Source organism: Pseudophryne corroboree, chromosome 2 (assembly GCF_028390025.1).
Source record: "Pseudophryne corroboree isolate aPseCor3 chromosome 2, aPseCor3.hap2, whole genome shotgun sequence".
Taxonomy (NCBI): domain Eukaryota; kingdom Metazoa; phylum Chordata; class Amphibia; order Anura; family Myobatrachidae; genus Pseudophryne; species Pseudophryne corroboree.
Window position 1 is genome coordinate 410390313 of NC_086445.1, and position 25778 is coordinate 410416090.

A 25778-nucleotide genomic window follows, 5' to 3' on the forward strand; every position below is an offset into this window, starting at 1 on the left:
AGTGCTACAACAGCACGGTTGGATTCTAAACAGTCCAGAGTCACAGCTGGTTCCTACGACACGTCTACTGTTCCTGGGGATGGTTCTGGACACAGACCAGAAATAAGTGTTTCTCCCGGAGGAGAAAGCCAAGGAGCTGTCATCTCTAGTCAGAGACCTCCTGAAGCCAAAACAGTTATCGGTGCATCATTGCACGCGAGTCCTGGGAAAAATGATAGCTTCCTACGAAGCAATCCCATTCGGCAGGTTTCATGCAAGAACTTTTCAGGGGGACCTGTTAGACAAGTGGTCCGGGTCGCATCTTCAGATGCATTAGGCTGATAACCCTGTCTCCAAGGACCAGGGTATCTCTACTGTAGTGGCTGCAGAGTGCCCATCTTCAAGAGGGCCTTTGAGGCTGGGGGGCAGTCACACAGGGAAGAAACTTCCAGGGACTTTGGTCAAGTCAGGTGACTTCCCTACATAAATATTCTGGAACAGAGGGCCATTTACAATGCCCTGAGTCAGGCAAGGCCTCTGCTTCAAAACCAGCCGGTCCTGATCCAATCAGGCAACATCACGGCAGTCGCCCATGTAAACCAACAGGGCGGCACAAGAAGCAGGATGGCGATGGCAGAAGCCACAAGGATTCTCCGATGGGCGGAAAATCATGTGTTAAGCAGTGTTCAGTCCCGGAAGTGGACAACTGGGAAGCAGATCTTCTCAGCAGACACAAAAAGCTATAAAAGATATTGCGCCAGGTCAGGGGACCTTCAGGCGATAGCTGTGGACGCTCTGGTAACACCGTGGGTGTACCAGTCGGTTTATGTGTTCCCCCCTCTGCCTCTCATACCAAAGGTACTGAGAATAATAAGAAGGCGAGGAGTAAGAACGATACTCGTGGTTCCGGATTGGCCAAGAAGAGCCTGGTACCGAGAACTTCAAAAAATTATATCAGAGGACCCATGGCCTCTGCCGCTCAGACAGGACCTGCTGCAGCAGGGGCCCTGTCTGTTCCAAGACTTACCGCGGCTACGTTTTGATGGCATGGCGGTTGAACGCCGGATCCTAAAGGAAAAGGGCATTCCGGAGGAAGTCATTCCTACGCTGATTCAAGCCAGGAAAGATGTAACTGCAAAACATTATCACCGCATATGGCGGAAATATGTTGCTTGGTGTGAGGCCACAAAAGGCCCCAACAGAGGAATTTCAACTAGGTCGATTTCTGCATTTCCTACAAGTAGGAGTGTCTATGGGCCTAAAATTAGGCTCCATTAAGATACAGATCTCGGCTCTGTCGATTTTCTTCCAGAAAGAATTAGCTTCAGTACCTGAAGTTCAGACATTGTGAAAGGAGTGCTGCATATTCAGCCCCCGGTTGTGCCTCCAGTGGCACCTTGGGATCTCAACGTGGTGTTGAGGTTCTTAAAATCACATTGGTTTGAACCACTAAAAACCGTGGATCTAAAATATCTCACGCGGAAAGTGGTCATGTTATTGGCCTTGGCTTCGGCCAGGCGTGTATCAGAATTGGCGGCTTTGTCATATAAAAGTCCTTATCTGATTTACATATGGATAGGGCAGAATTGAGGACTCGTCCCCAGTTTCTCCCTAAGGTGGTATCAGTTTTTCACTTGAACCAACCTATTGTGGTGCCTGCGGCTACTAGGGACTTGGAGGATTCCAAGTTACTGGACGTAGTCAGGGCCTTGAAAAATTATGTTTCCAGGACGGCTAGAGTCAAGAAAATTGACTCGCTATTTATCCTGTATGCACCCAACAGGCTGGGTGCTCCTGCTTCTAAGCAGACTATCGCTCGCTGGATCTGTGACACGATTCAGCAGGCGCATTTTGCGGCTGGACTGCCGCATTTTAAATCAGTAAATGCCCATTCCACAGGGAAGGTGGGCTCATCTTGGGCGGCTGCCCGAGGGGTCTCGGCTTTACAACTTTGCCGAGTTGTTTCTTGGTCAGGGGCAAACACGTTTGCAAAATTCTACAAATTTGATACCCTGGCTGAGGAGGACCTTGAGTTCTCTCATTCGGTGCTGCAGAGTCATCCGCACTCTCCCGCCCGTTTGGGAGCTTTGGTATAATCCCCATGGTCCTTTCGGAGTTCCCAGCATCCACTAGGACGTCAGAGAAAATAAGATTTTACTCACCGGTAAATCTATTTCTCGTAGTCCGTAGTGGATGCTGGGCGCCCATCCCAAGTGCGGATTGTCTGCAATACTTGTAAATAGTTATTGCTAACTAAAGGGTTATTGTTGAGCCATCTGTTGAGAGGCTCAGTTGTTTTCATACTGTCAAACTGGATATAGTATCACGAGTTGTACGGTGTGATTGGTGTGGCTGGTATGAGTCTTACCCGGGATTCTAAATCCTTCCTTATTATGTCAGCTCGTCCGGGCACAGTGTCCTAACTGAGGCTTGGAGGAGGGTCATAGTGGGAGGAGCCAGTGCACACCAGGTAGTCATAAATCTTTCTAGAGTGCCCAGCCTCCTTCGGAGCCCGCTATTCCCATTGTCCTTTCGGAGTTCCCAGCATCCACTACAGACTACGAGAAATAGATTTACCGGTGAGTAAAATCTTATTTTTTTTGTTTCCTCTAATTACTCACATGTTGCTAGATTTGGACACATATGCAAATGTTAAGTGTACAGTTACTTGAAGCAAACAACCATTGCAGTGGAAATGGACAGTTCATCTGTTCTATCAGTTGCTTTATTTGTGCATGCTTGGCCCCTTCCTGGTTTATGCCTGCATACTTTGAGATGTACTGGACAGGTCAGAGCAAACCACCCTTTTAAAGCAAAACATCTGTTACATTTTATGCAGGGTCTCATTGCAGAGGAGACGAGCAGTAAGTTGGCGGAGCAAGAGGAGGATCCTGAAAAATTCCGCGACGGGTTGGTAAAGTTTGAAAGCAGATTCAACTTTCCAGAGGCTGAGAAGCTGATAACTTTTTATTCTTGCTGCTGTTGGAAGGGCCGAGTGCCACGGCAAGGCTGGCTGTACCTGAGCATCAACCACCTTTGTTTCTACTCCTTCTTTCTGGGAAAAGAATGTAAGTCACCAATGATGTTTGCATATTATCATTTTCAAAGCAAAAATAATCTTCCTTTACACTATTATAGAAAATAAATCCAGTTTCAAGCACCTGCATGTTCTGCTTGGCACCTTCTTATTCTAAATTATTTAGGAAATTCAGTGCAATGATGTCATTGTATTGTAGTTCTGAATTAGAAATGCTCCTATAACTGCTACACAGGCCATGTGGTGCCTCCAGTGCAGCAAGGAGAGGAATACTGAGTCTGCTTGACGATTTGGGGACGCAGGCTTTCTGGGTGTGCTTGTTGCCCAGTCATCTAATTTTACATACAGAAGCAGTTATTTTATAAAAGTATGTCGGCAAGCAGCCGTCCTGCAAGGCCTCTTCCCAGTAACATAATTAGCAGGGCGCTGAGTTTAGCATCTCTTGTTCTGGAAGCAGTAGAACTGGTTTCTCTTCTGGTTTATTCCTAGAAATTACATACCAGTAATGTAACCTTAGATTACAGTATGAAGACATGTATGGACCAGCAGACACAATATACTTTCTATATACGCTATCAACATATTGTGCTTGTGATAGTGTAGCCCTGCTTATGACAAAAAGAGATGACTGTATAGCATTAATGTTAAATCACAGCATTACAATCAAAAATAAGTCCTATTTCCACTATATAATAATATAAAGAAAACTATCCGGGAATGTCTAGAAAAGCTGATTAATGGGGAGAATTTCTTCTGGCTAGCCATAATTTCAAAGCTGTATCTGTTTTTGCTTGGTTCCATCATGTAGGACTATCATGTATTCCAGGGGTGGCCAACCAGTCGATCGCGATCCGCCGCCCATCCACCCGAGGCGAGGAGAGCGCAGCGCGTGCCTCTCCTGCCTGCCGCCCTGCCTTTCAGTCTGGTCTCCGGCAGTGACGGCGGAGTGTATAGCTCAAATCAGGCGCCGGTTCGTTAGCCAATGAGAGCTCGCGGACCGGCGCCTGATTTGAGATATACACGCTGCCGTCACCGCTGGAGACCAGACTGAGAGGGCATATGTGGCACTGTGGGGGAATATCTGTATCTGGCACTGTGGGGGCAAATCTAGCACTGGGCACATGGCACTGTGGGGTCATATCTGTATCTGGCACTGTGGGGGCATATCTGGCACTGTGGGGGCATATCTGTATCTGGCACTGTGGGGGCATATCTGGCACTGTGGGGGCATATCTGTATCTGGCACTGTGGGGGCATATCTGGCACCATGGGGGCAAATCTAGCACTGTGGGCACATGGCACTGTGGGGGCATATCTGTATCTGGCACTGTGGGGGCATATCTAGCACTGTGGGCACATGGCACTGTGGGGGAATATCTGTATCTGGCACTGTGGGGGCAAATCTAGCACTGTGGGCACATGGCACTGTGGGGTCATATCTGTATCTGGCACTGTGGGGGCATATCTGTATCTGGCACTGTGGGGGCATATCTGGCACCATGGGGGCAAATCTAGCACTGTGGGCACATGGCACTGTGGGGGCATATCTGTATCTGGCACTGTGGGGGCAAATCTAGCACTGTGGGCACATGGCTGACAATGCTAAATTCCTTTGTCGTATAAACAACCCTTTATGAAGCTAAGAACACTGTACGCTGTTTACTTAAGAAGTACCGTAATGGTACGCTAGTTGCGTAACGATCGCTCAGCCGTAGGCGAGACGCTCAAGCGTCACGTTCGCTCACGGCCCAGGGATCACAGGACACGTTATTGGCTATGACTAGAGTAATGATTCGCTATGGCGTAGCTTACGCTCGAAACCACGAGGAGGTCACCAGCGGCGCAGACGCTCACAACGCTATACCTTAATGTTTAAACCTTATACCAAAGAAATACACAGAATACCTTAATGTGAGTACAGGGTGTAAGTGCAACCTTGTGTAACCTGACTAACTACAAAGCTGCTTGAGCGTCACCGACGCTCAAGTGAACACTTAACACTATAGGAAATACACAGATGCTGGTTTAGGTTCCAAAGCCTATTAACTGTATTATATCTAATATACTTGTAAAAGGGGATAACAGTACAAATGATACACTACAATATAACAGAGACTTCCTAACCACAGAATTAAACAATAAATACAAAAAGACAATACTACACTGACCTAAATGCAATACAATACAATACTATCTAATACAATACAATACTAGCCTAGTCTAGGGGAGATATGAGAGAACAGAACAGAGAGAGAGAGAGAGAGAGAGAGAGAGAGAGAGAGAGATGAGATGAGATGAGAGAAATTGGCTCACAGAAAGACAATGATTACGGAGAGAAACTTACGCACAAAGGGTATGATCGCCTGCGCCTCGATATCCAGCTCCCGGCTATCAGCAGATAACCGTTGATGAGAGAGTGAGAGCTGGATGTGGTCGGCCTGCCTATTTATGCCCCACACACAATGCAATCTCCTGGTCCTACAATCCCATTGTCCATTGGCCGAAGGAATTCGGCCCTGCATCATAACAAAAGGTCATAGGGTGATTCATACAGGTGGGCTGTGACGATTTCCAACAGCTCAGGTGGGTGGGAAACTGGGTTTCCCGCCGCATACCTGAGTATGTGTAAATAATAGAAATGGACATGAACTTCTTATGTCCATAACTATTCGCACGAGCGATTAATACGCTCCAAACCAACACCGGAATATTGCTAATTAAATACTCTTCCGATGGGTACCAAACACTGCTGTATGATTCCTGTTAGACCCTTCGTACGATATAAAGAGGGATTCCTCAGCTCTGGGACATTGTATTTTAACCAAACTTTCAGAATCTATCAAAGGGACCATGATCTATAAACTACATTAATTGTGAAAATATGTAACGAATGAGTCGCACGCTACGACCACATAAACTCTACCGTAAATACGCATACCGCGCCTGCGAGTGCACGCTATTGCGGGTATGCGCCTCCACGGGAGAGCGTACGCACGCGCAGCGCGGACCAGTGTGCGGTGCAAATATGGCAACGTGCATTGAGACATTTTTCTGACTTTGACAGTCCACCCTTTGGCAGTCAATAATAACTGCCACAAAACATTTAAGGAGAAAAATGCAAGTCAGGGGTTAATTGATTTCCATGGTTGGGTAAGGGAGGAGAGAGGAGAAGGTGTGAAGAGGGTATGACCTAGTGAGATAGCAGAAGCATGTGTGTATGAATCCATGTTTGGGGGGGTCATGTATCATCGTGCCGTACGTGTTGTAAATCAAGCTTCGAGGTATTGCGAAGTATACATTTGAATTCCTTCTTATCCTGTGGTACAGGTCTGTGGATGGGCTGTCAAACTTTACCGAGCTCATTTCGGCTGTGGTTGTAACAAAATGGGGATGCACATTTTAGTTGATGATACATGAATGGGGGAGGTATGTGGTTGCTGATATCTGTGTCTGTATTCCCTATCGACTATGTGTGTCGTTACCTGAGGGTTGTAGAGATGAAGATAAAGAACACTTACGAAAAATGCAATGATATTCTATGTCAGGGAAATGTACATCTGTTGTTGAAGTTGTGTTCGGTATCTGTTGAGAGTCGTCTTCTTTGCGCTGTTTTGCTCCTTAGGCATGAGCAACAAGCTTTGTCAGTGCCATCAGATTTACAAAAATGTTGGGCTAGCGTGAGTTTAAAAATACTAGGGAAACTGGGGATCCATGGCAAAGTTCATCAAGTGTCCATATTTAAAGTTGTCAAATCTTCTTCTTTGGTCAATCCGTTGTCTGTATACATCTCGTCTCGTCAGCTTCCTCGTCCAAGGGGGTCTTTGTATCTGGGAGAAAAGCAGAAAAACAGGTGAAAGAAACGGACCGTATAATCGCATTTTCATCACATCCTGGTTTCTATCATTGGGTCATAAATCAAATCCAGGTTAATTACGGTTTCCTCACTCCTCAAGCTCATCACTTTTGTACTTTGTTTGCACCTCATTAAAGCCTGCCCGCATCTAAATATCAATCCAATCGATATAACGACACCCAAGATACATAGTAGAAACTTTCCAACATCCATTATGACTCCTTGAGCCCAGTCTCCTAAACCGGAGAACCAATTTCGCGGGTTCAACCATGACACCCAACCAGTCAGCTCATTACCTACAGCAGCAAGGGTGAGATTGTGTTTTCGACGAAATTCCCACTTCAATTGGAGAATATCGTCCATCTTTTGGTCTATGACCTCTACCGGATCCTCGGTGCTATTTGTGATATACGTGCAACACTTTATGCCGTACTGTGTTGCCAATGTAACACAATATCCGCCTGTTACTGCTGTAAGATAATTAAGAACCATCCTATGCTGAACTAGTTCTGTTTTGTAAGCTTGAAGTTCTCTTCCAGTGTATCTAAACGTGTCATCATACATTTCAGTGATATTATCTAACAAATTGGCGAGTGCGGAAATGTATCTATAATTCATCACTCCCCGAGCGGTACGAGTGAAATCTAACGCTACCAGAACCTGAATCCCGGTGGATTCATGGATAAGATCAGAGGCCGGATGCTCTAACCTTTCTGACAGTTGTCTTTTAACTCGGTGCTCGTAATGAGTGTGAGTATAAGGAGCTTGGGCACCACGGTGTATGTCCTTCATTTTGTCATGTGTAACAGTCATCACTTCAGGCAATACTTTTCCAATATAACACAATCCTTCAGAGTTTGGGGCAAGCCACTTGTACGCCTTTCTCCCGCATATGAAATATGCATCATCGGGGAGAACATATGGGACGGAGAAGGACATGACCATGTTACAAACCTTCCAGGTGAAATCTCCTGACCCTAATTCTTCCATCTGCCTAATGCACGTATCAGTTTGTATGATATGTGCACAGTATCCTGGTGATACCTCTCCAACTCTAGTAATCCTATTTCCTAAGGTATATCGATACCGGAAAGATTTTCCTCTACTGGCTATGTGGCGTACGAGCTCTGTATCTGTAGGCATTCTATCTGCTCTGTGTGAAAAGGTCATGGTAAGGTTGCTCCATGACACTTCCCAATTTCCCGGTTTTCTGGGATTGGAGATGTTAAAACATATGAGGGACCTATCCACATGGTATTGGTGGAGCTTCAAACTAGGAGGGCTGGAGATGTTAAACCTCCGGTCCACCGGTCTCCCACCACTTAGCTCAAGTACCTCCCCTAACGTTAAAGGAAATGGTACTAGCCCTGATTTGCTGTGACCCTGAGGTACTTGAGAGCATACCCAACAATCTGTTTGGTTTAACACGTTACCCACTAAGGAGTGATAGTCACTCAATGGATGCCGGTCTATATGGATATTAAAACTAGATTGGCATTTCTTTATGCATCCATCTTCAACCAGATTATCACAGAGCCTACAGATACAATTTTCTTCAGCTAACAATCCATCACAATTTCTTCTATCGGATCGTTTTCTGATACTCGCCTTTGCTTGTTGGTTTGGTTGATCTTGGAAAACTACGCCTCCATCATCATAATCGGAACCCATTCCAGAACCTCTTTCGACCTCTATGGTACTCTCGCCGGAACAGACTGCTCTGGTCAACATCATGGTTAACATCAAAATCCGGATCACAGTCTCTTGGGGCAAGTCCATCTTTGAGGAGGAAATAGAGAAGAATGAGAAGGGGGAAAAAGAAATTTTAAGGGAGAGGGGCTGGGAAGTGGAGAAAAACAATAAAAGGGAGAAGGGAGTCGACAACTGCTTTCGATCTTCAAGGCTCAGGTGCCGCCTCAGTCCTCCTGGAACAGACACTCCAGTGATACAACCTCTACCGTCTGTTCCTTATCACGGGACTTCTCGGGATCAGCAACCTTCTTGCAGTGGGATGAATGGACCCAAGTCTCTCTCTCAGCAACCTTCAATGCTGTGGTGCTGGTCAATAAGACCTGGTATGGTCCTTCCCATCTATCAATAAGACAACCTGAGCGTAGAAAATTTCGTATCATTACATAATCCCCAGGTTCAATGTCATGACAATTACTATCTGGTAAATCAGGAATCACCAACTTCAGATTATCATTTTGACTCCTCAACTGCTTACTCATGTTAATCAAGTACTTTACAGTTACTTCATTGTTACATTTCAAATCATCCTGAGGGTTAATCATGACATGCGGTTGTCGACCAAACAGAATTTCAAAAGGGGACAGGTTAAGAGGGGACCTGGGAGTGGTTCTGATGCTATACAAAACAATGGGTAAAGCTTCTGGCCACGTCAATCCTGTCTCTGCCATTACTTTACTCAATTTATTTTTAATAGTGCTGTTCACTCTTTCGACCTTCGCACTCGCCTGTGGACGGTACGGAGTGTGCAGCTTGCTATCAATACCCATCAACTTACACATTCCTTGAAAGACATCACCTGTAAAATGGGTACCCCTATCACTTTCAATGATTCTAGGGATACCATATCTACATACAAATTCCTGCACAATTTTCTTAGCTGTAAACATAGCGGTATTTGTAGCTGCTGGAAAAGCTTCGACCCAATTCGAGAAAACATCTATACAGACAAGTACATATTTCAAATTTCTACATGGGGGTAATTGAATGAAGTCAATTTGTATTACCTGGAAAGGGCCGCCGGCAGGTGGGATATGGGATGGTTCTGTAGGTATTGCTTTTCCAACATTCTTTCTCAGACAGGTAAGGCATGACATTGCTCTTTTACCCGCATGAGAGGAGAATCCTGGGGCGCACCAGTATGCTCTTACCAATTTGCACATCCCCTCCTTGCCTAGATGAGTCAGCCCGTGAGCTGCTTCAGCCAGACATGGAAGGTATGCCCTGGGGGCCACTGGTTTACCATGTCCATCCGTCCAGAGCCCTGAGGACTCCTGGCCATATCCCTTTGCCTTCCAGACTGCTCTTTCCTGTGTGGAACACAAATTCTGCATCTCACACAACTTCTGTGTGTTGATGGTATTAAATACCATCAACTGTGTGGTGTTTGTCCGTGTGGGGGTAGCAGCTGCAAGCTTTGCGGCTTCGTCTGCTCGGCTGTTACCAAGGGATACTGGGTCTTGGCTATATGTATGTGCTTTACATTTGATAACAGCCACTCTGTCGGGTTCCTGTATCGCTGTTAGAAGCCTTTTTATGTGAGCTGCATGCGCTATCGGTGTACCAGCTGCCGTCATGAAATTTCTGAGACGCCATAGCGCTCCGAAATCATGTACTACCCCGAACGCGTATCTAGAATCGGTGTAGATATTGGCAGACTTACCCTTAGCCAATTCACATGCTCTGGTTAGGGCGACCAGTTCAGCAACCTGGGCTGAGTGAGGTGGGCCTAGCGGTTCCGCTTCTATGGTGTCTTGGTCATCTACGACTGCGTATCCAGTACACAAGTCTCCCGAGTCTGGCTGTCTATGACAACTACCGTCCGTGTAGAACGTGAGTTCTGCATCTTCCAGTGGATTGTCACTGATGTCAGGCCTTGCGGTAAAATTTTGGGTCAAATATTCCATACAATCATGTGTATCTCCCTTTGCATTAAATCCTCCTTCCCCATCACTCTCACCTTCCACCCTTTGTGCCTGACCAGGCACACCTGGGAGAAATGTTGCAGGATTTAATGCGCTGCATCTCCTTATGGTGATGTTTACTGGGGCCATTAATGCCAATTCCCATCTTGTAAACCTTGCTGATGAGACGTGTCTGGTTTGGGCAGAATTCAATAAGGCAGATACCGCATGCGGTGTATGGATTGTGAGGTTGTGGCCTAGCACGACATCTTCGCTTTTTGTCACTAGCAATGCTATCGCCGCAACGCTACGCAAGCATGTGGGGAGGGATCGCGCTACCGTGTCTAGCTGAGCGCTGTAGTATGCAATTGGCCTGCTGGCGTCACCGTGTTTTTGTGTTAGTACACCTGCTGCGCACCCAGCACTTTCTGTTCCGTATAGTTCAAAGGGTTTCCCATAGTCTGGCATACCTAGTGCTGGTGCCTGCGTTAGACACTGTTTGAGTCTCTCAAATGCTGTTTCGGATTCGTCTGTATGCGAAATCCGATCAGGTTTGTTTGAAGAGACCATTTCCTGCAAAGGTAGCGCCAATATGGAAAACCCTGGGATCCAATTACGGCAATACCCACACATTCCTAGAAACGTCCTGATCTGTTGTTGGGTTTGTGGCAGTGTCATGTCTCTAATGGCTTGGATTCTATCAGCGGTCAGGTGTCTCAGTCCTTGTGTTAGACAGTGTCCCAAATATTTTACCTTAGCTTGGCATAATTGCAACTTGTCTTTGGAAACCTTGTGACCTGTGTCTGAAAGATGAAACAGGAGCTGTTTCGTATCCTTCAGAGATGCTTCCAGTGAATCTGAACACAGTAATAAATCGTCCACATACTGTATCAATACTGATCCACTGTCTGGTTGGAAAGACTGTAAACAATCATGCAAAGCCTGAGAAAATATACTTGGACTGTCTATGAAACCTTGGGGTAACCGAGTCCACGTGTATTGGACTCCTCTGTATGTGAATGCAAACAAATATTGGCTGTCAGGGTGCAGAGGTACCGAAAAGAAAGCGGAGCAGAGGTCAATAACAGTGAAAAATTTGGCAGTGGGAGGAATTTGCATTAGGATGACAGCTGGATTAGGCACTACGGGGAACTGACTCTCAACTATTTTGTTAATCCCCCTTAGATCCTGCACTAGCCTGTAACCCCTCCCCCCACTCTTTTTAACAGGGAAGATGGGACTATTTGCGGTGCTGGACGTTCTTACTAGAATGCCCTGTTGTAGCAAGCGCTCTATTACGGGAAAAACTCCTAACTCCACCTCTGGCTTCAGAGGATACTGTGGGATTTTTGGAGCTATCCTACCATCTTTTACTTGTACAACTACTGGAGCTACATTTGCCATTAATCCAGTGTCCTGTCCATCTTTTGTCCAAAGTGACTCTGGTATCTGAGATGTCATCTCTTCTACTTGGGATGGATTCCTATTTGTCATAATGGAATGTGACATTAATTTTGATGGGGAGTCTAGCATGTCTCGTACTTCCTGAGCGTGATTCTCAGGAATGTCCAAGAATACACCTTCAGGAGTACAATAAATGACGCAACCCATTTTACATAGTAAGTCTCTTCCCAGGAGATTAGTTGGTGCCGATGCAGCCAGCAAAAAGGAATGCTTGGTATGCAAAGGCCCTATTGTAATCTCGGCTGGTTTGCTAACAGGGTAGTGCTGGACTACTCCTGTTACTCCCATGGCTGGAATTGTCCTACCAGTGGTTCTCATGCCCAGTGTCGAATTTATCACTGACTTGGCCGCCCCTGTGTCTACAAGAAAGTTTAAAGTTTTACCAGCCACATTGATTGCAATCTCTGGTTCGCTTCCAAGACTGGCAATCAACTTAACTGGCTGCAGATTACAGGTATGACCACACCCCTATTGGGTATGTTGACCTCCCTGAATCCCATTGGCAGCAACTACTTGTGAGGGGGTTAGCTGGGAACTACCAGAGGCATGCCAGTCTCTGTTTGGGGGATATCTTTTTGTTTCCCCTGTATGTGGCTCAAAACTCCGCCTCTGTGGACCCTGCTCCCAATGTCGTGTGTTGTGTTGTTGTCTAGGGGGTTGAAAAGATCTTTGTACATTCTTTGTTCTACATTCTCGTGCAAAGTGTCCCGGTCTGTTACAAGAAAAACATGTTATTACACTTGCCTTACCCACAGGATTCGGTGGTACATACGCAGGCTGCCTTGTGGTCAGTGCCTGTATACTTACGGACATCAACTTATCACTTTGCGACTCTCTGTGCCTAGTGATGTTTCTGTCGTGATCAATAGCAGCCTCTCTCAATGTGGACACTGACAGACCTCGCCAACATGGTTGTGTGGTCTGTACCCTAGCTTTTAATGTTTCTTTCAAACCATCCATCAGTACAGATACTGCTACTTCTCGATGGTTTGGGTTGGTCTTAATGTCTTCTATACCAGTGTACTTTGCCATTTCTAATAGTGCCCGGTGAAAATACTCTGTTGCCGTTTCGGACTCCTTTTGCTTAATGGAAAATATCTTGTTCCATTTAACAACGGCTGGGAAATACTCCTTTAGCTGTAAATTTATCCTTTTTACATTATCCTTGTTGTACACGTCTGTAAGCGGTACATCTTTATCCAATGCACAGTCAGCTAAGAACTGAGTTGCGTCAACATTGGAAGGTAAACAAGCTCTTAGCAGTATCTGCCAATCCTTGTTGTTGGGTTCTACAGTGTTACCTAAATCCCTGATGTATTTTTGGCTAGCAACTAAATCCTTCCTGGGGTCAGGAAATTCGGACACTATTGTTCTTAGTTCCATTCTGGAAAATGGAGTGTACATGGCAATGTTCCTTATGGGAGTGGCTCCAGACACATCTGTTTTTCCATTGGGAACTGCTATTACCCTTACAGGAGCAATTCTAACAGTCTCTTCCTGTGTAGATTCTACAGCTTGTTGTGGTACAATTGTTTCAGTGTAGTGCATGGTGCCGTACTTACCCGTTGACACGACCTCACCTATCCCTCCGCTAGGGGCTTTCACTAATCTCGTGGGTGTCGCTGTGCCTACTGTGGTCTCTGCTATGGTGGCTGCAAGAGAGAGAGCTGAAATTGTTGCTGAATCGTCTTCTTGATCACACTCCTGAGGAAGGTTCAAAACAGGGTACATCTTGCACGGGTTAATACTTGCATGAGTTATTTGGTTAACGTCATTAACATTTACAAGGTTACTAAGAGTTTGTGTTTTACAACCCAGTGCGTTTCTCTCCGCAATCAACTTCTCTCCTGCAATGTATGGTGGAGGAGGAGCTGTGGCAATCAACTTCCTGACTGCCCCAGATCCTGCCGCCAGAGCCAAACCTCTCTGTATCTCACCTTCCTGGTGCCATAACTGTAAATAATCATGATGCTGAATTCGTCTCTTTGCTGATTTTACGAGACATATCCTCCTCCTTAAATTTTGTAACACTTCTGGACTGAAGCTACCTATTCTTGGGAATTTGTCCCTGTCTTGTACAGTCATTCTCTCCCATTCATCACATAAAACCTCTGTGTGACTACCGTATTTTTCACACATTACATATCGTGCCGACCCAACTGGTCGGTTCTCTGAATCAACCCGAACCGAGGTTGATCGCCCCCTACCTGAACAAATGGCCCCCATAATCTGCAGGCGTTGCTTATTCCTCCTTGGATCTTTATCTCAAGGTTTTCAGCGAACCCTTACAAACAAACCAAGATGTCCTTGGGCAGGCCGGCGGTGGTGGTTTATCAAGTACCCCACTTACTTCTCGCCCACGTTGGCCAGTACTGCAATCACTGTAACCAGAGCTGCGGTACCCAACCCAGGGCCCCTGTGAACCTTTATTTACTGGGGCGCGTTCCCCAGCAAGTATCGGTTGTTGGATAGTTCCTGAGTGACCAGCGAACTTCCCTTCCAAAAATAAAAAATTACACAAATCACGTCAGAATGTACAAATAGCGTTTGTGACCACTTTACTCTAATGGTATTAGGTCAGATTACTAACTACTGCACACAATTACGTGCGGTCCAATCGTTCAGTACACGAGCACTACTTGTCATGTACTGAAAGATCAATGGAATCGATGTTTCCGGCCGCGATTCCTTCAGCAAGAGCTTATGGCCTATATGGGTTCTGCACCAACACCCCAGGCGTTGTGCCACTGGACTTTTATAGCGGACCTCTTTGTCTATTTTACCTGTTACCTTATGACCTCCTGGTCTTGTTACCTTATGACCTCCTGGTCTTGTTACCTTATGACCTCCTGGTCTTGTTACCTTATGACCTCCTGGTCTTGTTACCTTATGACCTCCTGGTCTTGTTACCTTATGGTCCGCTATACTCTAATGCTCAAATATTATTTAACCAGGGATGCCTCCCTAGCCACCGTATATGTCACTTACACGTGTGTCCCTTGACGAGTACCCGGCTTTCCTTTTGGTTCCACCTTAAAGTTATATAAACTTTTGTATACAAAACACACTCACTCAACACATGTACACTTTTGTTTCTATATCTATTTCTGCGCAGAAATTGTCTTTAGGCCAAAAGTGTTACCAATTAGGAGCAGGATCTGTTAAACTAAATTTCATATTCTCCAAAAATAGACTTGCGTTATTTACCGCGTCGCGTTATCTACCGCTGTGCGTTAATTATCGCCTTTGCGTTACTTCACTTTATCACAGCTTGAGCTACGTGGGCGTAACCGGACGCTACGTTGCGTAATGAACGCTGCGTGCGTCTGCCTTTGGATTGCGTACGCTAGTCTTTGTTAGCGACACGTGTACGCAATATAAAGATCCACCGTAACACAATTTCTATTTTTATCAATGTAAATGATCCCTGATCATCTACCGCAATCCACACTGACTGCCTTGTATCTCAGACAAACCGTGTGTTTGTTCTATACTTTAACTATCACCTCTACTATGAAATAACAGCAAATCTCTTTTTAGCACTTTCTATCAACTATAAAATTGGCAAACAGGAATAGTGATATACGAAAATGAAACAGAAATGCAGATATATGCGTGCGTACGCAAGACAAGAGAAAAATAAACAGTTTTAAAAGACACAAGCGTTTTGTTCTTACTTCCGGTTCCCGGATTCCTTCAGCACTCTTTATCTAAGCGAAGCAGACGCTTATCCCGCCAGCACTATGAGACAATCTCCCACCCTTTGCTGGGGGATAATGTCTGCTGATCTACCTAGTGCAGATGTGAGAAGTATAGGACGAGTTCCCAATTGACAATTACTATATTCCTTTGTCGTATAAACAACCCTTTATGAAGCTAAGAACACTGTACGCTGTTTACTTAAGAAGTACCGTAATGGTACGCTAGTTGCGTAACGATCGCTCAGCCGTAGGCGAGACGCTCAAGCGTCACGTTCGCTCACGGCCCAGGGATCACAGGACACGTTATTGGCTATGACTAGAGTAATGATTCGCTATGGCGTAGCTTACGCTCGAAACCACGAGGAGGTCACCAGCGGCGCAGACGCTCACAACGCTATACCTTAATGTTTAAACCTTATACCAAAGAAATACACAGAATACCTTAATGTGAGTACAGGGTGTAAGTGCAACCTTGTGTAACCTGACTAACTACAAAGCTGCTTGAGCGTCACCGACGCTCAAGTGAACACTTAACACTATAGGAAATACACAGATGCTGGTTTAGGTTCCAAAGCCTATTAACTGTATTATATCTAATATACTTGTAAAAGGGGATAACAGTACAAATGATACACTACAATATAACAGAGACTTCCTAACCACAGAATTAAACAATAAATACAAAAAGACAATACTACACTGACCTAAATGCAATACAATACAATACTATCTAATACAATACAATACTAGCCTAGTCTAGGGGAGATATGAGAGAACAGAACAGAGAGAGAGAGAGAGAGAGAGAGAGAGAGAGAGATGAGATGAGAGAAATTGGCTCACAGAAAGACAATGATTACGGAGAGAAACTTACGCACAAAGGGTATGATCGCCTGCGCCTCGATATCCAGCTCCCGGCTATCAGCAGATAACCGTTGATGAGAGAGTGAGAGCTGGATGTGGTCGGCCTGCCTATTTATGCCCCACACACAATGCAATCTCCTGGTCCTACAATCCCATTGTCCATTGGCCGAAGGAATTCGGCCCTGCATCATAACAAAAGGTCATAGGGTGATTCATACAGGTGGGCTGTGACGATTTCCAACAGCTCAGGTGGGTGGGAAACTGGGTTTCCCGCCGCATACCTGAGTATGTGTAAATAATAGAAATGGACATGAACTTCTTATGTCCATAACTATTCGCACGAGCGATTAATACGCTCCAAACCAACACCGGAATATTGCTAATTAAATACTCTTCCGATGGGTACCAAACACTGCTGTATGATTCCTGTTAGACCCTTCGTACGATATAAAGAGGGATTCCTCAGCTCTGGGACATTGTATTTTAACCAAACTTTCAGAATCTATCAAAGGGACCATGATCTATAAACTACATTAATTGTGAAAATATGTAACGAATGAGTCGCACGCTACGACCACATAAACTCTACCGTAAATACGCATACCGCGCCTGCGAGTGCACGCTATTGCGGGTATGCGCCTCCACGGGAGAGCGTACGCACGCGCAGCGCGGACCAGTGTGCGGTGCAAATATGGCAACGTGCATTGAGACATTTTTCTGACTTTGACATGGCACTGTGGGGTCATATCTGTATCTGGCACTGTGGGGGCACATCTGGCACTGTGGGGGCATATCTGTATCTGGCACTGTGGGGGCATATCTGGCACCATGGGGGCAAATCTAGCACTGTGGGCACATGGCACTGTGGGGGCATATCTGTATCTGGCACTGTGGGGGCATATCTAGCACTGTGGGGGCATATCTGTATCTGGCACTGTGGGGTCATATCTGGCACTGTGGGGGCAAATCTAGCACTGTGGGCACATGGCACTGTAGGGGCATATCTGTATCTGGCACTGTGGGAGCATATCTAGCACTGTGGGCACATGGCACTGTGGGGTCATATCTGGCACTGTGGGGTCATATCTGGCACTGTGGGGTCATATCTGTATCTGGCACTGGGGGCATATCTGGCACTGGGCACATGGCACTGTGGGGTCATATGTGGCACTGGGGGGGCATATCTGACACAGTGGTCACATGGCACTGTGGGAGCATATCTGTATCTGGCACTGTGGGGTCATATCTGGCACTGTGGGGTCATATCTGGCACTGTGGGGGCATATCTGGCACTGTGGGCACATGGCACTGTGGGGTCATATGTGGCACTGGGGGGGCATATCTGACACTGTGGTCACATGGCACTGTGGGAGCATATCTGTATCTGGCACTGTGGGGTCATATCTGGCACTGTGGGGGCATATCTGGCACTGTGGGCACATGGCACTGTGGGGTCATATCTGTATCTGGCACTGTGGGGGCATATCTGGCACTGTGGGTACATGGCACTGTGGGGTCATGTGGCACTGTGGGGGCATATCTGACACTGTGGGCACATGGCACTGTGGGAGCATATCTGTATCTGGCACTGTGGGGTCATATCTGTATCTGGCACTGTGGGGTCATATCTGGCACTATGGGGGCATATCTGGCACTGTGGGCACATGACACTGTGGGGGCATATGTGTATCTGGCACTGTGGGGGTATATGTGTTTGAGGTTTTTACCTGTGGGGGCCAATGTGTTATTTCGTGCGAGACAGTCATTACACTCTGTGCAGCAAGGCTACGTCCCTTTTTTTGTTATACCACGCTCACTTTTTTGTTATACCACGCCCACTTTTTGTTATGCCACGCCCACTTTTTGGGCGCGCGTGCTATTATCCCACCTAGGTAGATCACAAAAGCTTTTCAGCTTTCAAAGTAGATCGCCGACTCCAAAAGTCTGGCCACCCCTGATGTATTCCATAATCCAGAGGTGATTCATACACTGAAGGACAATGGGTCAAAATAGTGTAAAGCTGGGTACACACCATGCGACAGTAACGTAGCGATGTAACAATACATTGCATCCACTGTACACACTAAACGATATGCAGTACCGACTGTGCAATGTGTTGTTACATGCTGCATGTAATAACACTGTGTCGGCCAAGCAGCACCTTCAGTGGAATGATTCAATAAGGGGGTACACACTATACAATGTATATGATATATCATTCCTATCCTCGTTGGAACGGTACATCGCATGATATATCTTATAGTGTGTACACAGCTTAAGACATGAGTACATTGTATTACAGCAGTGAGTTTTGCTATGTATCCAGTTCATCACTAAGTCCAAGCAGCAGGCACTTTGAGGTTAAACTAGAAGATGAGGAGGGCTTTTAATATACATACACTTCAGTTTTTAGCAGACCTCATGATTTAACCGCTTTCTTGCTGATCCTATTGTGGCACTTTCTGGGTTGGTCGCATTCCATCATCAACAACAGTAATTATTTATGCAGTGCCCAGGCACATTATACTGGGGGTTTTTCCCCCCAGAAGCTTTGAGTTTTGAAAAATAACATTAATTTTATTACTTCTCCTCACACGGCAATGACGGTCTACCCAAAATGGTCCAACAATGTTTTTTTGTTTGTTTTTATTGAAATTGCAAGAAAGTGAACTAAATGCATTTATTTGTCTAACCACCACCATGAAATATTGTGTGGTTCTTGCTTCGGTATTAATCCACTTTTCTAAAGAGGATGCTCTACGTGTTGCTTTTCATATTAAAATCTGCACTTGAAAATGATGGTGATTTTTTTTTTAATACACGTTTGAATGAAACAGATAATGGTCCAGATTCTGAGTCTGACAGATCTCTCAGCACAGGCTCAAATGGCATGTCTTTGCATACACTACATTCTCAGTAGCGCATTTATGCATCTTTGCAGATGTCCTTCTTCTGGGTCGGACGGAACTTAGTTGGGACTTTTTCCGTGAAATAGGGTTCTACAGGGCAGGAACTGGACAGTGACAACGTGATTGCACGTAGTAACCCTGACTTGTGGCTTGTCATGGGTGTGCATCTAAAGCTGTGTGCAATTCTGAGACATGCCTACATGGAAAGAGAGCCTGTGTCTGGTGTATCTCTCGCACCTAGCACAGGGATGGTGCAAGTGCAGAAACTAATAATGGCATACACAGCATCCGTCGTAATGTATTGATGGGCGGTACCAGGGGCACAACTAGTACTGTGTGGGCCCCATAGCAAAATCTTAAAAAGGCCCCCACCTCCCCTTGTCACTACAATGCTGCTTAGGGGAGCAGGAGAAAGAGTGTGAGGGGAGTAAGAGAGAGACAAAGAGGATGTCAGAGGGGAGAAAGATAGAGGAGCGAGAAAGAGAGGGAGGAGGGTTTCATGGAAAAAAGAGAGGACCGAGAGAGAGGTTGTCAGGGAGAAAGAGAAATAAAAGGATGAGAGGGGAGAGACATGGCATCAGGGAGAGAGAGAGGGTGTGTGAAAGAGAGGGAGGGGAGCGAGCGGGAGTGAGTGAGAGAGCGTCAGGGTGGGAAAGAGGGGAGTGAAAAAGTGAGAGCGTCCGTGATAGACAGAGAGGGAGAAATAAAGGGTGTCAAGGAGAGAGAAAGGAGGGTATCAGACAGTGTCAGGGAGAGAGTGTGAGATACAGTGACAGAGAGATGAAATTACAGTGTCAGGGAAAATGAGGGTGAGAGACAGTGTCGGAGAGATATAGTGCGCGCACAAGAGAAATACAGTGTCAGGAGGAGAGAAAGAGGGAGAGACCGTGTCAGATATAGAGAGACGGAGACACAGTTTAGGGGGAGACAGAGAGAGAAAGACAGTGTCTCGGAGAGAAAGAAGGGGGAGCAAGAGAGAAAGGGAGGGGAGCCATACATTAATACACCACCCCCAGCACACATTTAATGTACCACCCCCTCTCCCCAGCACACATTTAACACACAACCCCCAGCACACATTATTGTACCCCACCTCCCCATTACACATTAATGTACCACCCCAGCACAGAATAATATACCCTCCCTCCTCCCCAGCACATATTAATATACCACCCCCAGCACAATTAATATACCACCCCCAGCACACCTTAATATACCACCCCCAGCACACCTTAATATACCACCCCCTCTCCCCAGCACACCTTAATATACCACTCTAAGGGGGTCGTAGGAATAGTTCCTGTTAGTCGGTATGCCGACTATCGGGATTGTTAGGGGGCGGGATCCCAGCGTCGGTATTGTGACCGGCAGTCTCCTGGACGATCTTCTGATAAAGGCACCGTCCAGGGAAAGGTTGTTGAGCAGCATTGGTCTCACAACCAAACTACTCCTGTATCACGGGTGGATTCTAAATCTCCCGAATTCTCATTTAGAGTCAACTCTGAGGCTCCCATTTCTGGGAATGATACTGGACACAGAGTCACAGAAAGTTTTTCTTCCGTTAGAAAAGGCATTGGTAATCCAGTCGATGGTTCGGGATGTCCTGAAGCCAACCCAGATATCGGTGCATCTATGCATTCTCCTTCTAGGGAAAATGGTGGCCTCTTACGAGGCGCTTCAGTATGGAAGGTTTCATGCGAGGCCCTTCCTGCTGGATCTGTTGGACAAATGGTCCGGATCGCATCTGCACATGCACCAGAGAATCTGTCTGTCACCAAAAGCCAGGATCTCCCTTCTGTGGTGGCTACAGACTTCTCACCTGATCGAGTGCCTAAGGTCCGGGATTCAGAGTTGGGTTCTGCTAACCACAGATGCAAGCCTCAGAGGTTGGGTAGAGGTCATCCAGGGGGTGCAGTTTCAAGGAATGTGGTCAAGTCAGAAAGTCGTCCTTCCAATCAACATTCTGGAACTCAGGGCTGTATACAACGCCCTAATGAAGGCCTCATATCTTCTTCAAGATCGGGCCATTCAGGTTCAGTTGGACAATGTGACGGCAGTAACGTACATAAACCGACAGGAAGGATTGAAAAGCAGAGCAGCAATGTCAGAGGTATCAAGAATTCTCCTCTGGGCAGAAAAGCACGCTGTGGCGTTGTCGGTGGTCTTCATGCCGGGAGTAGACAACTGGGAAGCAGATTTCCTCAGCAGACACGATCTCCACCCGGGGTAGTGGGACCTTTACCCGGAGGTGTTCGGGTGCTTGACACGTCGATGGGGATGTCCACAAATCGACATGATGGCCTCTCGTCTCAACAAGAAGCACAAGCAGTATTGTTCCAGGTCGAGAGACCCATGGGCAGTGGCAGTGGACGCTCTGACAGCTCCATGGGTCTATCAGATGGTGTACGTGTTACCTCCACTTCCGCTGATCCCAAGAATTCTCAAAAGAATAAAACGGGAAAAAGTTCAAGCAATTCTCATTGCTCCAGACTGGCCAAGGAGGGTCTGGTACGCGGACCTTCGGGGGATGCTCCTCGAAGATCCGTGGCCTCTACCTCTTTGCGAGGATCTCCTGCAACAGGGACCGTTCGTCTATCAAGACTTAACAAGGCTATGTTTGACGGCATGGAAGTTGAACGGCTGATTCTAGCCAGGAGAGGGATTCCTGACAAGGTCATCCCGACTATGCTCCAAGCCAGGAAGGGGGTAATGTCTAAACATTACCAGCGTATTTGGAAGAAATACGTCTCTTGGTGTGAGAGCAGAAAATATTCTGCGGTGGAATTTCATCTGGGACGTTTCCTGCTTTTTTCTGAAGTCAGGTGTGGATGTGGGCCTACGTCTGGGCTCTATAAAAGTCCAGATTTCAGCCTTGTCCATTTTATTTCAGAAACAATTGGCGTCTCTTCCTGTGGTCCAGGCATTCTTGAAATTAGTTCTGCACATCCAGCCTCCCTTTGTGCCTCACACGGCACCTTGGGTTTACAATTTGGTGCTGCAGTTCCTCCAATCGGACTGATTTGAACTGTTACAGGAGGTAGACGTAAAATATCTTACGTGGAAAACAGTCACATTGTTGACCTTGGCTTCTACAAGACGTGTGTCGAAGCTGGAGGCGTTGTCTTACATGAGCCCCTATTTAATCTTCCATGAGGATAGAGCTGAACTCAGGACTCGTCAGCAATTTCTTCCTAAGGTGGTGTCCGCGTTTCACATCAACCAACCAATTGTGGTTTCGGTTGTGACCGACACCTCTGTTACTTCAAAGTCTTTTGGTGTTTTGAGGACTTTGAAGGTGTATGTGAAGAGAACAGCTCGTCACAAAAAATCGGACTCACTATTTGTTCTTTACGATCCCAATAAGATTGGGTGTCCTGCTTCAAAACAGTCAATTGCACGTTGGCTCAGGCTCACTATCCAGCATGCTTATTCCACGGCAGGATTGCCGATTCCTACATCTGTAAAGGCCCACTCGACTAGGTCAGTGGGTTCTTCTTGGGCGGCTGCCCGTGTTGTCTCGGCCTTACAGCGCTGTCGAGCAGCTACTTGGTCAGGTTCGAACACGTTTGCAAAGTACTACAGTTTGATACCTTGGCCTCTGAGGACCTTCAGATTGGTCAGTCAGTTCTGCAGGACCCTCAGGACTCTCCCACCTGGTTTGGGAGCTGTGGTACTTCCCCATGGTACTAAATGGATCCCCAGTATCCTGTAGGACGTAAGAGAAATAAAGGAATTCTACATGTTTACATGACTATGCCACTGAACTTCCTGGTTAGTCATAAAACCGTTCATGGGTGACAATGTACAGATCCTTGCAGACCTCACTCTTTAAAAGAGATTCCTCTAGGCCAGTGGTTCTCAAACTCGGTCCTCAGGACCCCAGACAGTGCATGTTTTGCAGGTAACCCGCAAGTGCACAGGTGTATTAATTACTCACTGACACATTTTAAAAGGTCCACAGGTGGAGCTAATTATGTCACTTGTGATTCTGTTAGGAGACCTGCAAAACATGCACCGTATGGGGTCCTGAGGACCGAGTTTGAGAACCTGTGCTCTAGGCTAAACCCCCTCCCCTGCCTGTTACTAGGCACCTACGGTATGTAAAAATGGTGTATGTTTAGTGTCAAGCAGGGAGGTGGTTAAAAATCCCAAGGGTGGGGGCTGCTGTAGCTGAGGGCTATTTCTGTCCCTCTCACTGGGACTGAGGGTGCATATCTTGGGGAAGACAGCTACACGCTGGAGATGACCATTATATATTCTGTGAAATTCCCCCACAACAGAACCATCTAAGTTCGTTTGCGTAAGTGAGTTAGATTTTCTGTATTTTTATTTCTTTCATTTGTTGGAGACTGTGCTATAATCTGTGTGTATTTTTAAAATCTTCTTAATAATCTTTGTAACTCTATTTTGTAACTAAAGCTATGAAGTACTCTTGGAATTCAACTTAAGTTCTAGTTCTGATTTTCTGTGTTTCTTATGAACCAAAGCCACGTGTGGCATGTTACTGATTTTTCGAAAATAGGAAATCCTTTTCTCGTAGTCCGTAGAGGATACTGGGGATCCATTTAGTACCACAAGGTATAGACTGGTCCACTACGTGCCATGGGCACTTTAAGAATTTGATGTGCGCTGGCTCCTCCCTTTTATGCCCCTCCTAATAGACTCAGTCTAGGAAACTGTGCCCGAGGAGATAAACAAATATATTTTGAGAGAAGGATATAAAAGGATAATGGTGAGATTCCAAACCAGCACACACAAACAAGAGGAAAGCCATGCTAACCAAACTTGGAACAGTAACAGCTGAACCAACAACAATACTTAACCAAGTAACCGTGCAGGACGAACGAAGCACTGGGCGGGCGTCCAGTATCCTCTACGGACTAAGAGAAAAGGATTTACCGGTAGGTAATTCAAATCCTATTTTTCCATCAAGTGTGATTGATCCGGACATCGCCCCCTTATCACGATTTATAACCTCTGGTCTAGTCATCGCACATGGAGCATTGCTTTCATCCCTAACTTTAGGGTCTGTAGATAAGAGTTGACAGAATCTGCTCTCTCTCTCCCCCAGCCTGGATACATGTAGGTAAAATGCAGGACATAGCCTGCTAGTCATTTTGGCACAGAAACTTAGGTCACATCGAAGCTGGAAGAATACAATATTTCTCTGATGTCCTAGTGGATGCTGGGAACTCCGTAAGGACCATGGGGAATAGCGGGCTCCGAAGGAGGCTGGGCACTCTAGAAAGATTTATGACTACCTGGTGTGCACTGGCTCCTCCCACTATGACCATCCTCCAAGCCTCAGTTAGATTTTGTGCCCGGCCGAGGTTGGATGCACACTAGGGGCTCTCCTGAGCCCTTAGAAAGAAAGTATAGTTTAGGTTTTTTATTTTCAGTGAGACCTGCTGGCAACAGGCTCACTGCAGCGAGGGACTAAGGGGAGAAGAAGCGAACTCGCCTGCTTGCAGCCGGATTGGGCTTCTTAGGCTACTGGACACCATTAGCTCCAGAGGGATCGACCGCAGGCCCAGTCCTTGGTGTTCGGTCCCGGAGCCGCGCCGCCGTCCCCCTTACAGAGCCAGAAGCAAGAAGAGGTCCGGAAAAACGGCGGCAGAAGACATCAGTCTTCACCAAGGTAGCGCACAGCACTGCAGCTGTGCGCCATTGCTCCTCATACACACTTCATACTCCGGTCACTGAGGGTGCAGGGCGCTGGGGGGGGGGCGCCCTGAGAAGCAATAATAACACCTTGGCTGGCAAAAACTCCACAATATATAGTCCCAGAGGCTATATATGTGGAAAATACCCCTGCCAGAATATAGGAAAAAGCGGGAGAATAGTCAGCGGAAAAGGGGCGGAGCTATCTCCTGCAGCACACTGGCGCCATTTCTCCTTCACAGATCCGCTGGAAGGAAGCTCCCTGGCTCTCCCCTGCAGTCTACACTACAGAACAGGGTAAAAACAGAGAGGGGGGGCACTAAATTTAGGCGCAGTATATATATTATATAGAAAAAGCAGCTATAGGGGACATAACTCAGTTAGTCCCTGCATTATATAGCGCTCTGGTGTGTGCTGGCATACTCTCACTCTGTCCCCCCAAAGGGCTTTTGTGGGTCCTGTCCTCATTCGGAGCATTCCTTGTGTGTGTGCGGTGTGTCGGTACGGCTGTGTCGACATGTTTGATGAGGATAATGATGTGGAGGCGGAGCAGATGCCTTTAGAAGGGATGTCACCCCCTGCGGGGCAGACACCTGAGTGGATGGGCTTATGGAAAGTAATGAGTGCACGTATAGACTCCTTATATAAGAAAATCGACGA

The 25778-nt window shown here is 46.4% G+C and overlaps 1 protein-coding gene across 5 annotated transcripts in view; it reads left to right on the forward strand.

Annotated features, from left to right (window-relative positions):
* TBC1D8 (TBC1 domain family member 8) overlaps positions 1-25778 on the forward strand; it is a 289606-nt gene that overhangs the window by 96097 nt on the left and 167731 nt on the right. For all 5 annotated transcript variants that reach the window (XM_063953447.1, XM_063953449.1, XM_063953450.1 and 2 more), the window contains one exon: positions 2819-3047. In XM_063953447.1, the coding sequence (XP_063809517.1) occupies positions 2819-3047 (229 nt within the window). The remainder of the gene's footprint in view (positions 1-2818; positions 3048-25778) is intronic.